Genomic DNA, 12,234 nt, shown 5'->3' on the forward strand with positions numbered 1-12,234 from the left:
ATACATAGTTATTCTGTGCTGTGTCCAAGTCTAATCCATGAGGAAATGAGAGAAGGCTTCTGTTTTCCTATCTGCTGTCTTGTCTTGTGCCAGTACTTCCACTTTATAGAATGATCTTGTCTCATCCAAGGCGGCTCTTTACATTTCTTCGTAAGAGAGACAGGCACAATTTACAATGTGCTGCAGCCTCTTCTGTTCCCATGTTTTTACCAGGGAGTACTTGTAAAAGCAATTTGAATAGATTCTCCAAGAACAATGTGAAAGTACAAGTAGTTTTACCTTTTCTCCAGTACTTATTGCCAGAGGATATTTGCTATTAAACTTGAAGGTTTTCTTATACTCTCAGGCAGTTCATGTTGCTACCTTTGGGGGGTTTTTATTATGTATTTTCATTGGTAATACATTTTGGACTTTTCAGGATCCTGAGTCAGTCCTTGGTGGCCCATATTTTGTTTGTTTTTAGCAAATCCATGAACTGCCATGATCTAAAGATCCTCTGTCAAATCACTTTAAAGCCCTTCAGTTTCCTGTGTCAAGGGAAAGTTTTGAAATTCCACAGTGCATTATTGTTGTGCATCAAAATGCTTGCAAACATTTGCAGTTCCTTCCGGATTCTACTCCGAGCCATACCTCAGCGTGATAGCGTGTGGCAGTGCCTGGTGGACGGACACCTGATGGTTTGGCACCCAGGTTGTAGTGTCGAGTGTCTTGGTTGGCCTGATGTGGAAATACTTGCAAAAGGCAGAATTTTTAAAGTGTGCTATTTTTTTTTTTTAGTTTTTAGACATTTTGTAAACTCTGTAAGAATTTGTGTCCTGTATGCTTCTGCCAGTATTTGCCTTGAATCATAAAACTGAGATGCAATTTTGATCATTTCAGAATTTACTTCTTCCTTTTCACAGAATAGTAGCCAGAAATGTATTTTCCACAGTGCTTTGAGAAGAGTAAGGGTGAGACTTTGAAGAATGACTAGTTTCTTGTAAATGTCAGACACATGATCAGTCATGATTTTGATTGACGCCCGCAGATCTCTTAGCAGTCAGTTAAGGTCTTTCTCTTGTTTTTAAAAAAAAAAAAGTTAAAAATCAGCATCTTTGTAGCTGCTTCTGGTGAATGAAATCGTATGTTATGGGAATAAATGATTTTGGCAGTGTTGTGCCACTGGAATTACTATTTGAAGGCACATGATCAAGCTTTTGATTTCTTACACTTTGTCAGTCACTTTGTAAGTTGTTAAAACCAGAACTTTTTCCTGCCTTCTTATTTCTTATTACCTTTGTCAGAGGAACAGGTGTGAAGTCTCCTTGGGGACCTTTGAACCTGGGAGAAAGGTAGTGAGGGCCTGATGAAAGTAAACATTTTCAGATTAAAAGGTACCTGGAGCAGTCCTTAGACAGTCGCTACCTGCTGAGGGGAGGTGGGGCTGGGACTTCCCTAAAGGCTGCAGTGAGCAAAGTCGAGTGATTGCCAGCCCAGAGTTTCTCCAGTACAGCTTGAGTTGCATCAGCATTTTCGTCTCAGGCACCATTGTCCTTTGTTAGTAGCGTTTTAGTGGAGTTGTTCAAAGTGTAGAAGGTTCCCCCTTACCTGATTTAGATTTTCGAGTTTAGAGTTTAGAGTTTAGAGTTTAGATTTCTCCCAGGCCATTCCCAGTCAACTATGGTCAGAAAGTGTTATGTACAACAAGATATTTTGAGAGAGAGAGAGAGACGGACTGACCGCATGGCATACGTTGTGTTACAGTGTGTGGTTGTAATTGTTTTGTTCTGAATTATTGCTGGTTGGTCTCCTACTGTGCCTAATTTTATAGCTGAAATTTCGCTTAGACATGGTAGGGAAACCAGCGCGTGCATAACGTTTGGTTCGAGTCACAGGTTCAGGCATCCCGGGGTCTTAGGACATGCCCGTGGTTGAGGGGGGTCGGCTGTGTCAGACACACAGAGGCCACAGGTCTCTGGTTCCCTGGTTGGGCCACACCCCACTTCCGGACCATCTCTATTAACTGCTGGCCGCATGGCTGTCCGCGGTGTCTGGTCTAGATGACAGATGACGTGGCGCCTTGCTGAAAGGACAGGAAAGCGGATGTGCACATCTTCTCTGTTCTCTGGCCTCCCACACAGACCCTCACATTCTGGAACGCGGGTACATGTTAAATCCCTGTCCCGCTCGCTCCTATTGATTTTACCACCGTGGTGAACATTATTCTGGGGCTTCTGAGGGTTCAGAGTTAAAGCATGATAGAAAAAAATGCAGAGGCTTGTTTCTGGGCGATTCTGTGGAAGCCAGCTGTTGGAGCCTTTGAGGTTTCCTTGTGTTTCTCTTGTCCTAGTAAACAAATTTTATTAGAGCCATTTAGAACCTGGTTTTGGAGTGTAGGTAATATTGCAAATAAAAGTGCAAGCTGCGTCCAAATGTTCAAGTGTGGGGTAAATGTAGTTCTGGAAGACTCATGCTTTCTCATCTGCTTGAGGCCAGTGAGGCAATACTTCATTTTATGTGGGGGCTAAGTCCCAGGGCAGTTCAGTAGCCACTGCTTGAAGTCCAGTAATAGACGTCCACTGTACAATCCTCCTTGACCAGACTGGGGTTTTGTGCCAGGAGGGTAGCCTTAGTAGAAGGCCCCTATGGTTTGGATGCTTGGTGTTGGCCAGGGACCCGCACTACATAGCTGGGTAATTATATGGACGTTGGCCTGGCTGTGCAGACGGTGGGCCAGTCTCACCATGACCTTCATACCTAGGCTCTTGGTCCCTGTTATCAAGAAACACACACTGTTGTCCCACCTTCTCTGCAGACTTGCTTTTTGTGGTTTCGTTACCTGCAGTCAACCTCAATCCAAGAGTATTACACACTGTATGTAAGGGATTTTCAGGGAGAGAGAGACTACATTCATACAACATTTATAATAGCATACTGTTGTAATCTGTTATCAGTTATTGTTGCTAATACTGTGCCTGATGTGCAAATTTCACTTCATTGTGTGTGTGTGTGTGTGTGTGTGTGTGTGCAGGAAGAAACAGTACATCTATTTCCCAAGTATACGGTGTGGGTGGGGAGGAGGAAGGGAGGGGCACTTAATCACAGCCCCCTCAATGGTAGAGGGAATTTTCTTCTGCGGAGTGTTGCTTGTCTTTGAATTGCTCATTACAACAGGGCTCACCGCTGCGACCTGCTAGTGTGGTCATCTTATGTTTTAGTGTTTGGTTTTTATTCCTGTTAGTAATTTACACTGCTGAGGGTGGAAAGAATCAGTACTAAACAAGCACCGTGAATGTGTCTCCCTGCCCGTTTAACTTGAGAGCTTGATTTAGTATCTGGTTACAGTGGTAAAAAGATAAAAAAAAGATAGAATTAACTTTGTTGAAATTTCATGGACCTGAAATTCTGCTGCATCGCTAGTGGGAATGTAAAATGGTGCAACCACTTTGAAAAACCACGTGGCAGTTTCCCAGCTTTGCTGCCCTCTCCAGTCCACTGGACCCAGTAAGTGCAGTTCAGAGGGCCTGGGGCTGAGGGGGAGGGAGGTGGTGGTTTGGACAGTAGCTGGAGTTGTCAGTGAATCTTGCTGTGCTTCTGTGACAGCTGTGCATTGTTTTGAATCTTCATGAGTTGCATCTGGAAGATCAGGGTGCGTCCATGAATTAAAGATAATGCCTCTCGTCTAATTACCACACGATTTGTAAAAATAGTTCCTCACAGAGTGCTCATTTCTGTCATTGTCATCACTGAATGACTTTCTTGAGCCCAGAATGTTGACTGTTCTGCCGTGTGGTTGGTTAGCCAGCGGCTGATATATTGGGCATGCAGGTGGTTTTTCACCCTACAGACAGGACTGCGAGTCGGGGTTCGGGGAGGATGGTGTGGTGGGCACTGACCTAAAGCACCTGTGTCTGGACGGCATTCTGCCTGCTCCCTTAACCCCCTGGGCATCCGTCTCAGGGAGCTGTTTTTCCAAGTTGCTATAGTCAAGCACGCTTGTGAGGTTGGGGAGGGGGAAATGGCTGCTGCATCATAGACAAATGCCACTCGTCAGTAATCTGCGGGGTTTTTAGCAGATGTTTGCATTTTCCCTGCCCCACAGTACCCTGTGTACCTGCCATGCTGGATAAATAACACATTCTGATGAATTTGCACCCTGGTGTCATAGAAACAGTGGAAATCAGAGATTAAAATAGTACACGTGGAAATCACGTTTCCATGGGCAAATTGAAGCCTAGTGCCGAGGGGAGAGTCAGGTCATTCACACCCTCATCTGCTCCATGAAAATGGAACTGGCATTTACTGAACACTGTGTGCCCAGCTCTATGCCAGGCATGCGTCATGCTGATCGATCCTAAAATTAATCCCTGACTATACAGGGGAGGGTGTCCTTCCCCGGGTTTACACATTAAGCGACAGAAATGGGACTGAAGCCTTAACTTGGCACTCAGATCTGGGATTTCCCTCTGGGTGGTCATACCTTGGCTCAAGACATGTGGCATCTACTTTACAGCTGCAGTGGTGAAGTCTTGACAAGTAGAATGAAATAGAGAAAAATAAGCTAAGAGACTGGTTTCCTTTGCTCCTCGGAGAATGACAGGAGTAAAATAATGATGGAAAGATGGAGGCCGCAGACCAGCCAACAAAAAGTAGACAGCTTAGCTTCTGTACAGAAAGCTTGAGCTGAAATGAGGTCTAAATGGTGTGAAGGTGAAGAGTGGGTGTTGTAAGTAAGTAAATATACTAGAATCTTCCTGAACAGATGTTAGGAATCCCCAAGAATTCCTGATTCATTGTTTTTGCCTTTGAGTCTCTCGTGTGTATTTAATCCGTGTAATAACACCATTCTAGCCCGGCCTGATGGCAGCTCCGGAGAACACCATTCGAACCCCCTTCTTTAGGGAATGGTTACTTCCCCGTGCCAGCTTCTTAAAGCCTGGTCCTCTGGAGCATTGCAAACCCAGACAGTAGAGAAGCTCACGTTTCTTCTGATAAAGTTCCTCGTCTGCAAAGTTAAGGCCGCAGCTGTGTGGGCTTGTGTGGGCTTGTGTGTGCTCTGACCCCCGGTGTAACTACAGTGAGTAATTTACTTTCTCCTGTGGAGGATTTTTTAGATGTCTTGAAAAGTGTATGAAAGGAATTTCTGAGCTCCCTAGGCGTATTGAGATGACTAAGACTTCAAAAATATTAATCCCTGCTATCCACAGGAAGAGATCTGAGAGAGAGAATTTTAGCAGCAATGAATGCTATGCCTAGCAGCCCCTCTGTAGAACCCTGTTTGTGGAACTGTGTGTTTAACTTTAGGAGTGTGGCTTTTGCGCAGGAGAGAGTAAGTACAGCGCGTTTGTTGAGAAGGGGGTGAACGGTTCAGTCAGGTGGTTGGTCGCGTAGTGGCGACTCCCAGTTTCTCCATGGTGACTGGAACCGGAGCAGCAGATAGTTCTGAAACTTCATCTTAGGTAAATTTCAAACCTCTTGGACTCTAATATATTCCACTTAGGGTCTGGTCAACTGCAGGGCCGTGCCTGAGCTGGGGAGGAGAGGTGATGAGCCCTGAGGGGGCAGTGGGCCTCGCACTGCCTGGGCACTGGCAGTGAAGTCCCAGAGACCAGAAGCAACTTGGGAGATGTGTTTTTTCGTAAACCTCCTCCACCATCTGTTGTCACCGAGGTAGGATAGCAAAAACCTCTTAGGTTATGTCATTAATGTACTGCAAATATTTTCTTTTAAACAAATCAGTGATTTGTCCTGGAGATTTGAAAGCCCCTAAGTAAATTGATCATAAACTGCTAGGGACGGTGACTGGCTGGCCGTGCTGCTGATTTAGCTGGAAGAGGAGGATTCTTCGTACCCTCCTGTTCTGAAAAAAGTGTGTGCGCGCCAGAGGGCCATGGGCAAATAGCTGATTTTACTATACCCGCGGCTCTGTCCCACCTTCCAGGATCGGGACCCCCGGCCCCCGACACCATTCTCAGAGCTCATGGGTTCTCAGTAGGACCCTAGGGGGTGGAAACTGGGGGTTTCCAGAAGTCTTACTCTTCCTATGTATGAAGCATAGAGAGAGCTGTGATGCATAAACCGATATACATTATATTTGTGGTAGTAAAAAAAAGTATAAAAGGGCTTTGGGGCAGGTGAGGAATGATAGTGAGTACAGTCACGAGACAGAGCCCGGTCCGCGCGGGTGAAGGCGGATGGGCGACGGTGTGCACAGACCCGGAGCAGAGAAGGCCGTGGGCAGGCGGCAGTAGAACAGCTTCGGCTCTCTGGGCAGTCGGGCACTTACCAGCGAGGTCGGGAATAGCACAGCAGGGCCTTGGGCATGGCAAGAGGGGGTCTCGGCCGTGGGAAGGGCGGCCGTGGAGCGAAGGCCTGCCAGCCAGGGGCTCTGTGGCTCTCTGTCTGGGGAAAATAATAAAGTGTGTGGAATCTGCGTGGGTCTCCTTAAGGACCCTCTGTGTCTCTCCCTGCTCCTAATAAACACTGCACTTAGCTGTTGGGCAGGACACGGCTGTGAGCCGGTTACCCGGAGGTGAGCCTGGCTGGTGTTGAGGGAAGGTGTCCTTACTCTCAGGGGGCACCGCGGTGTGGCTAGTGCCCGGGGACTCTGCAGGCGGCCAGCGGTGCTGCCCCGCCCCCGCCCCAGGGCCTGTAGGAGCCCGCCAGCGCCCTCTGTGCACATGGCCGGGTGTCCCACAAACACACCCCGGCTGTGTTTCCCGCCCGCCTGCACGCTGCCACGTGTGACTGCGGCCCTGGAACACCATGTCCCTGTGCGCTCCCGACACCATAGTCACGAGGCAGCCACCCCACCCGTGAGCTCAGTCGTCTGCTCCCTGGCATCTCCATGAGCCACTTTTGGGAAATCCTGGGAATGTGGGGGGCCTGCGCCCAGCGGCTGCCCTTTTCCGCGCAGATATCACGGCACTTCCAGGGGCTCTGTCAGGGCGGGGTCTAGTGACTCGAGGGCACCTCAAAGTCTCTATGGTTTTCACACTTCTGCATCTAGTTTGTTACTAGCAAACCCTCGGAAGAAGCAGGGCCCGCCGCACCCGCTGCCTTGTGACTTCGCTGTGGGCGGGAGCGCCTTTGGCTTCCTCTTCTCCCCTCAGGCGGCGCTGGCTCCTGACCTTCAGCCTTAGGTGCCTACAGAATGGCTTTTTGATTTAATGTACACATTCTTTTTTAAAAAAGGGATTGCTCATTTCCTAGGAATGTTTTGGGGTGAAACCAAAATGCTAAAAGCCTTAAAAGAGTTTTTCCTACCTCACTGTGCCCCTGCCTCTTTGGAGCCAGGCTGCATTGTAGCGGATCCCGTCATCAGCACAGCTCACGTTAATTAAATTTTACTTTACTGTCGTTACAAAAGGACTAAAAGCCACTTCGGAACTGAATATCTCTTGTGAATCTGGTTACGAAAGCACGGTCTTTACACCACAGTTTGGTCTTTGGCTGCCAGCAGGAAATGGAAAAAGCGCAGGACTGTGTTCCATTTGATTCCGGGGTTTATGTTGATGGGTTTGTTTAGGCTTTAGTGATTATTTTTCATTCTTGCTAATGTAGTATTTTTTATAGCTGTTGAAATGAATGTATAATAAACTGCAGGTAATTAAAGTACCTGCTTTGGTGAGTTTTGCTGGATGTGCACAGCTGTGAAACCTCCCCCATAATCAAGAGGATGAGCACACCCCTCACCCCAAAGTCTCCTGTGCACTTCGTGGTCCCTCCTTGCGCCACTCCCACCCCTGGTCTGCTGCTTTGCTTTGTGTCGCTATAGATTGGTTGCATCTTCTAGAATTATATAAAAGAAATCACAAAGTGTTTTTATTGTCTGACAATATTAATGTGTCAATACCCTTTTAGTTCCAGTTCAGACATCATAAGAGATCTTCTGGAAGAAGAGGAAGCCTGGGAAGCAGCACACAAGTGAGTTCTCCTGCTCAGGGAAGAAGCGTGTACTCTGACCTGAGAAATTATAATTCTGTACAGTTGGTTTTTGAGCACAAGAATAGTTGTGTTTTGTGATTTAAGGAAGTGATGATTCACACTCGTCCAGGTGAAGATTTCCAGTTTACCGCTCATTTCTTTATTTCTGCTTAGCAATGGGGTCCCAGTGTAATGATTCTGGTTACTTGTCAGAAGGGGTTTTTCTAAAGGCAAAATATTCTGATGGACAGTGAACACTTTGGTTTTAAGCGGTGGCTCAGAGTCCTTAGAAACGTAATCCTTCGTGGGTGTTCCTGGCGTAAGATGTGCTTAGTGCAGAATAAATGCCATTTCACCCCTTCTCCTAAACCACTTGTGAATCACGGACATGCGGGTTCTGGGGCCGCTACTCCAGGTCCCACTGGTGGCAAGGAGGGCACTACTCCATGCGGGCAGAGGTGCCCTCTGCAGTTTCTCCGTCACTCTCCTGCCGTGGGCCTGGAAACCGCCTTTGTACTGTGCTGGTGAACAACGGCTGTTAGAAACCTCGCTCTCTCCTGCGACCCCGCCGCCAGCTGACGACCTCTGCCTTTATAGAGCACACAGGAGCTATTACATGGGAACCCTTATCTTTCTGCTGTCAAATTTGTGAGTCTGTATCTGCGCTTATTTTATCTTTATTTCCTCCTTTTAAATAAAGGGATGTCCCTCCTCCTCTCTGAGGCTGCTTTGTCCTCTGGCTCCTCCGGCTCCCTTCTTTATCCGGAGCTTTCTCCCGTCTCTCCGGGAAAGGCCTCTCAGCTGTGTTTTTCTCATCGGCTTTTCAGCTCCGTGGCTCTGCCAGCTCTCTCCTTCCTGTCACAGAGGGCCTCGTGTGCTGCCTCCATCCGCTTCTCTCCCACGTGGTCGTCCACCTCGTCACCTTCCTTCTTCCGAGAGACTCCACTGCAGTCACCGAATACCTCCGTGTGGCCAGATCCGGGGGGCCTTCTTTACACCCCATCGTCCTTGGCGTCTTCGCAACATGTGATGCTACTGGCCGTGTCACCTTTCTCAGAGGCCTCTCAGACACCTGGCTTTCCTTTTCCTCAGCCAGTCACTAGTCGCCAACGAAACCTCTCTCCTGCCCACCCCTCCTGGGCACCACTGGCACGTGCCCCTCTGCCTGCCTGGTGTCTCTTCCTTGGTGTTACAGCAGCTGAAGCTGCACGGCTTGGCCATACCTACTGTGCACCAGCCCCAAAAAGTCTTAAAACAAAATCAGAGCATGATCCTTTTCCAGTGTTCCCTTATAACCAACTTCTTACGCCGAAAAACAACATGGTTTTCTTTCTTTCCTGGTCCCCACTGCCTGTCTGTCCGGTCTGTGCCTAGGCCTGTGGTTTTTACTTCTTACGTATCTCTGGGACCCATCCATTTATTTCCACCTCCCTCATCACCCTAATCTTTGCTGCTGCTGTGTCTCGGTTGGGCCATTCGTTGGGCCTTAATCTGTCTGCTTTCTCAGACTTCCGTACACTCTGGCCTTGTCCACTGCCGCGAGGGTGATCGTTTCAAAATGAGAATGATCATGTTTACTCGCCTCTCTGCTTTAAGCCTGTAAGTTCTTGGTCTCCCTGAGTCTTGTCTCACCGCCCCTCTGCCTTCTCACTGCTCCGCTGACAGGCCGGTGCTCCCTGCAGCCTCAGCTCCCTCCCCCAGGGCCCAGGTCAGGCTGCCCCCTCCAAGAGCTTCCACGTCCCTCTTCACCGAGTTGACCCCACTCACCCTTTGGATCTTAGCTCAGGAACTGCTTCCCATGGAAGTCTCCTCTCCCTTCTTCCTGGATCAGCTCCTCTTGTTACAAGTCCTCACAGCACTGCAGCCTCCTCTTCCCAGCACATTCGCGTGATCGTTTGTCGTCCCGGTCTGGGGGTCTAGCATTGTCACCCCAGTAGCCTGCACAGTGTCAGCCCATAGTAAAGACTCTGTGTGGGTGGTCCCATGTAAATAGCCTGACAGCATGGGGAGCACCGATGCTTTCCTGTGTCACAGGGAGGAAACTGAGGCCGAAAGAGAGACATCTCGAACCCCAGCATCACTTCGCTATTAATAAGTGATGAGTCATTGAACTGATTGTAACCCAGTGTGCCGCAATCAGCACTTGCAGCCTTAGCTATACTATTTTTCCAAAGGAGGAGAGATTTGCTTTGCTGACATTTTGTAGTTTCACGGCCAAATCACTGGGAAAATAAAGTGTGATGTATCCCTGGAATGCCTCTTGAGTAGGATGCAAGGGCCCTTGAGCTACGGCAATTCAAATGCTAATGTTTTGTGAATGTTTGAAATTTTGGCTGCATTACTGTCATCTGGACATTATTTTACTTTGAATCCTGGGAGAGGAGGCATTTCTTAGCTAAGTGTGTCCTCTGTGCTCCCCCTGTTCCTGCTGGACTGACCCGACCCCAGGGGCGCTGGCTGGGGGCACTGACTTTTCTTTGGGATTCTGTTTTTTTTTTTTTTTTTTTAATTTTTTTACTGCTTTCTGATACTAAGCAGAAGTTTAAAACTGCTAGAACTTGATTCAGAAGGAGGAGTTTTGGTTCCTGGCTCTAGCACTTACTCTCTGTCATCTTCACTAACTCACTAAACTGAGAACTAAACGCCACGTTTTCTCAGTTCTAAACTGTGATAACAGCAGCAGGTCTTAGCACTCTACACCGGACAGTAGTGTGGGAGGCTGCCTGGAGGTTTAAATGGAATAGTGCTTGGAAAGCTCTGGCTTTGTGTAAATAACAATGGTCATTGTTTTCTAACATGCCGTTTCCTTTTTTTCTGTTTCCAGAAATGATCTTCAGGACACAGCAGTGGGTTCAAGGCAGCATCGCCGCACGCGCGCAGCTGAGGGGGCAGAGTGCGAGCCCAGGAACAAGCGGAACAGGACCTAGGGTGGCCTCCGCGGGCTTGTCTGGGGCGGGAGGCCGGGGCCCCTGGGCTCCCGGTTTATAAACGCCGTGGGGAGATGTCAGGTTTGACATCCCATCTCATTGATTTTCATTCTCTTCTGCCCTTCTGAAGAGAGGTCACAAGGCACCCTGCTCCGTCCATTACCTCCTGCCTCCGCGCATGTCTCTGAAAACACGACACCTGCGGTTCCGCAGCCTCGCAGAGTGGACCGTCTTTTCACAGAGGGGTTTTGTTTCTGAATTTCAGCATCGTTCTCCTCTCCCGTGGAGAAACTGCTCAGAAGAGGACTGTCCGCCCTCGGCCACCTGCAGCTGGGGAGGAGTTCAGAGCCGTGTGTTGTGGCACGGCGGGGTGTCATCATCACGTCTTGGGGCTCGCGGAGGCTGGCGCGCCCCTCCCGCCGGCCTTGCGGGCTGTGGTGGGGTCTGGTGGTGCCGTCCGTGAGCCTGTGTCTTCCCCACCGTGGAGCAGGACGTTAGTGTTGTGACTCGGAAACTGGGGGCAGTTTCTCCTGAAATGGTACTTAGAAATGATTCCCGTTAGTCGTCTTTTTTTTTCTCTCGGGTAAGTCAAATTTTTAACATTTTAAATCCCAATTCCTAAACAAAAAGAATGCAATAAATGGAATTTGTAACTGAATAGACTCTGCATCAATGTCAAGTAGCACCTGTGGCCCCGGATCCTCTGTCATCGAGCGCCAGCTCCACCTCACCGGCCAGGCTTGGTCGGACGTGACCTCTGTGCAGACTGGCCTCTAGTTCCAGCTCCTTCCAGAGCTCCTGATTCTTCTCTCAGGCACTTCAGAGCCCGCCTCCCTCTGACCCTCACCTCTGCCGCCACCCAGCCCCGGCACATCAGCTGCGGATGACTGGACAGCCCCGCGGTGATGGCAGCCTTCCGGGTGCCGGGGTGCGGTGCCCGCCCCTCTCCTAGGAACGTGCCCACTGCGTGGGCTTTTGTTGCACTCTTGGGGCTTTGGGGTTTGTGAGGTCTTGCAGTGACCAAGGCTTTAGCATTTCCACGCCTAAATGGCTGTTTGTTTCCTTAATGAGCCCCTAATCTTCAGATGGTTATGTAAGGATTTGTCGTGGTCGTTCCCTCTGCTGCAGATGGTGAGGGGCGCACTAAGGAACTGAGAGCAGCGCCCCCTCGCGGGCTCTGTCGAAGGACCCAGTGTGCGGCAGGTGAGCGACGGCGCGAGCGGCTTACCGCCAGTGTGGCAGTTGTGTCCCGTGTGGCCAGCTGTGGTGCTGGACTTTACACTGCGTTGTCAGAGAGCTCTCTGCTCCAGAGTAAGCTGGAAGTAGTTATTGCTTTAGTTACTGCAAAAGGAGCTTTCAGAGGAGGGGTGGGAGCAAGAAAGGGGGGCAGGCGGGTGAACTC

At 49.2% G+C, this 12,234-nt stretch overlaps 1 protein-coding gene across 1 annotated transcript in view; it reads left to right on the forward strand.

Annotated features, from left to right (window-relative positions):
* Positions 1-7,909, forward strand: part of RAD18 (RAD18 E3 ubiquitin protein ligase) — a gene marked incomplete at both ends in the record, with an annotated part of 55,277 nt that extends 47,368 nt beyond the window's left edge. The window contains one exon of the mRNA XM_084247431.1: positions 7,843-7,909. Coding sequence (XP_084103557.1) covers positions 7,843-7,909 — 67 coding nt within the window. The remainder of the gene's footprint in view (positions 1-7,842) is intronic.
* Between the last annotated feature and the right edge of the window lie 4,325 nt (positions 7,910-12,234).

Source organism: Talpa europaea, assembly GCF_964194135.1.
Source record: "Talpa europaea genome assembly, chromosome: 11".
NCBI lineage: Eukaryota > Metazoa > Chordata > Mammalia > Eulipotyphla > Talpidae > Talpa > Talpa europaea.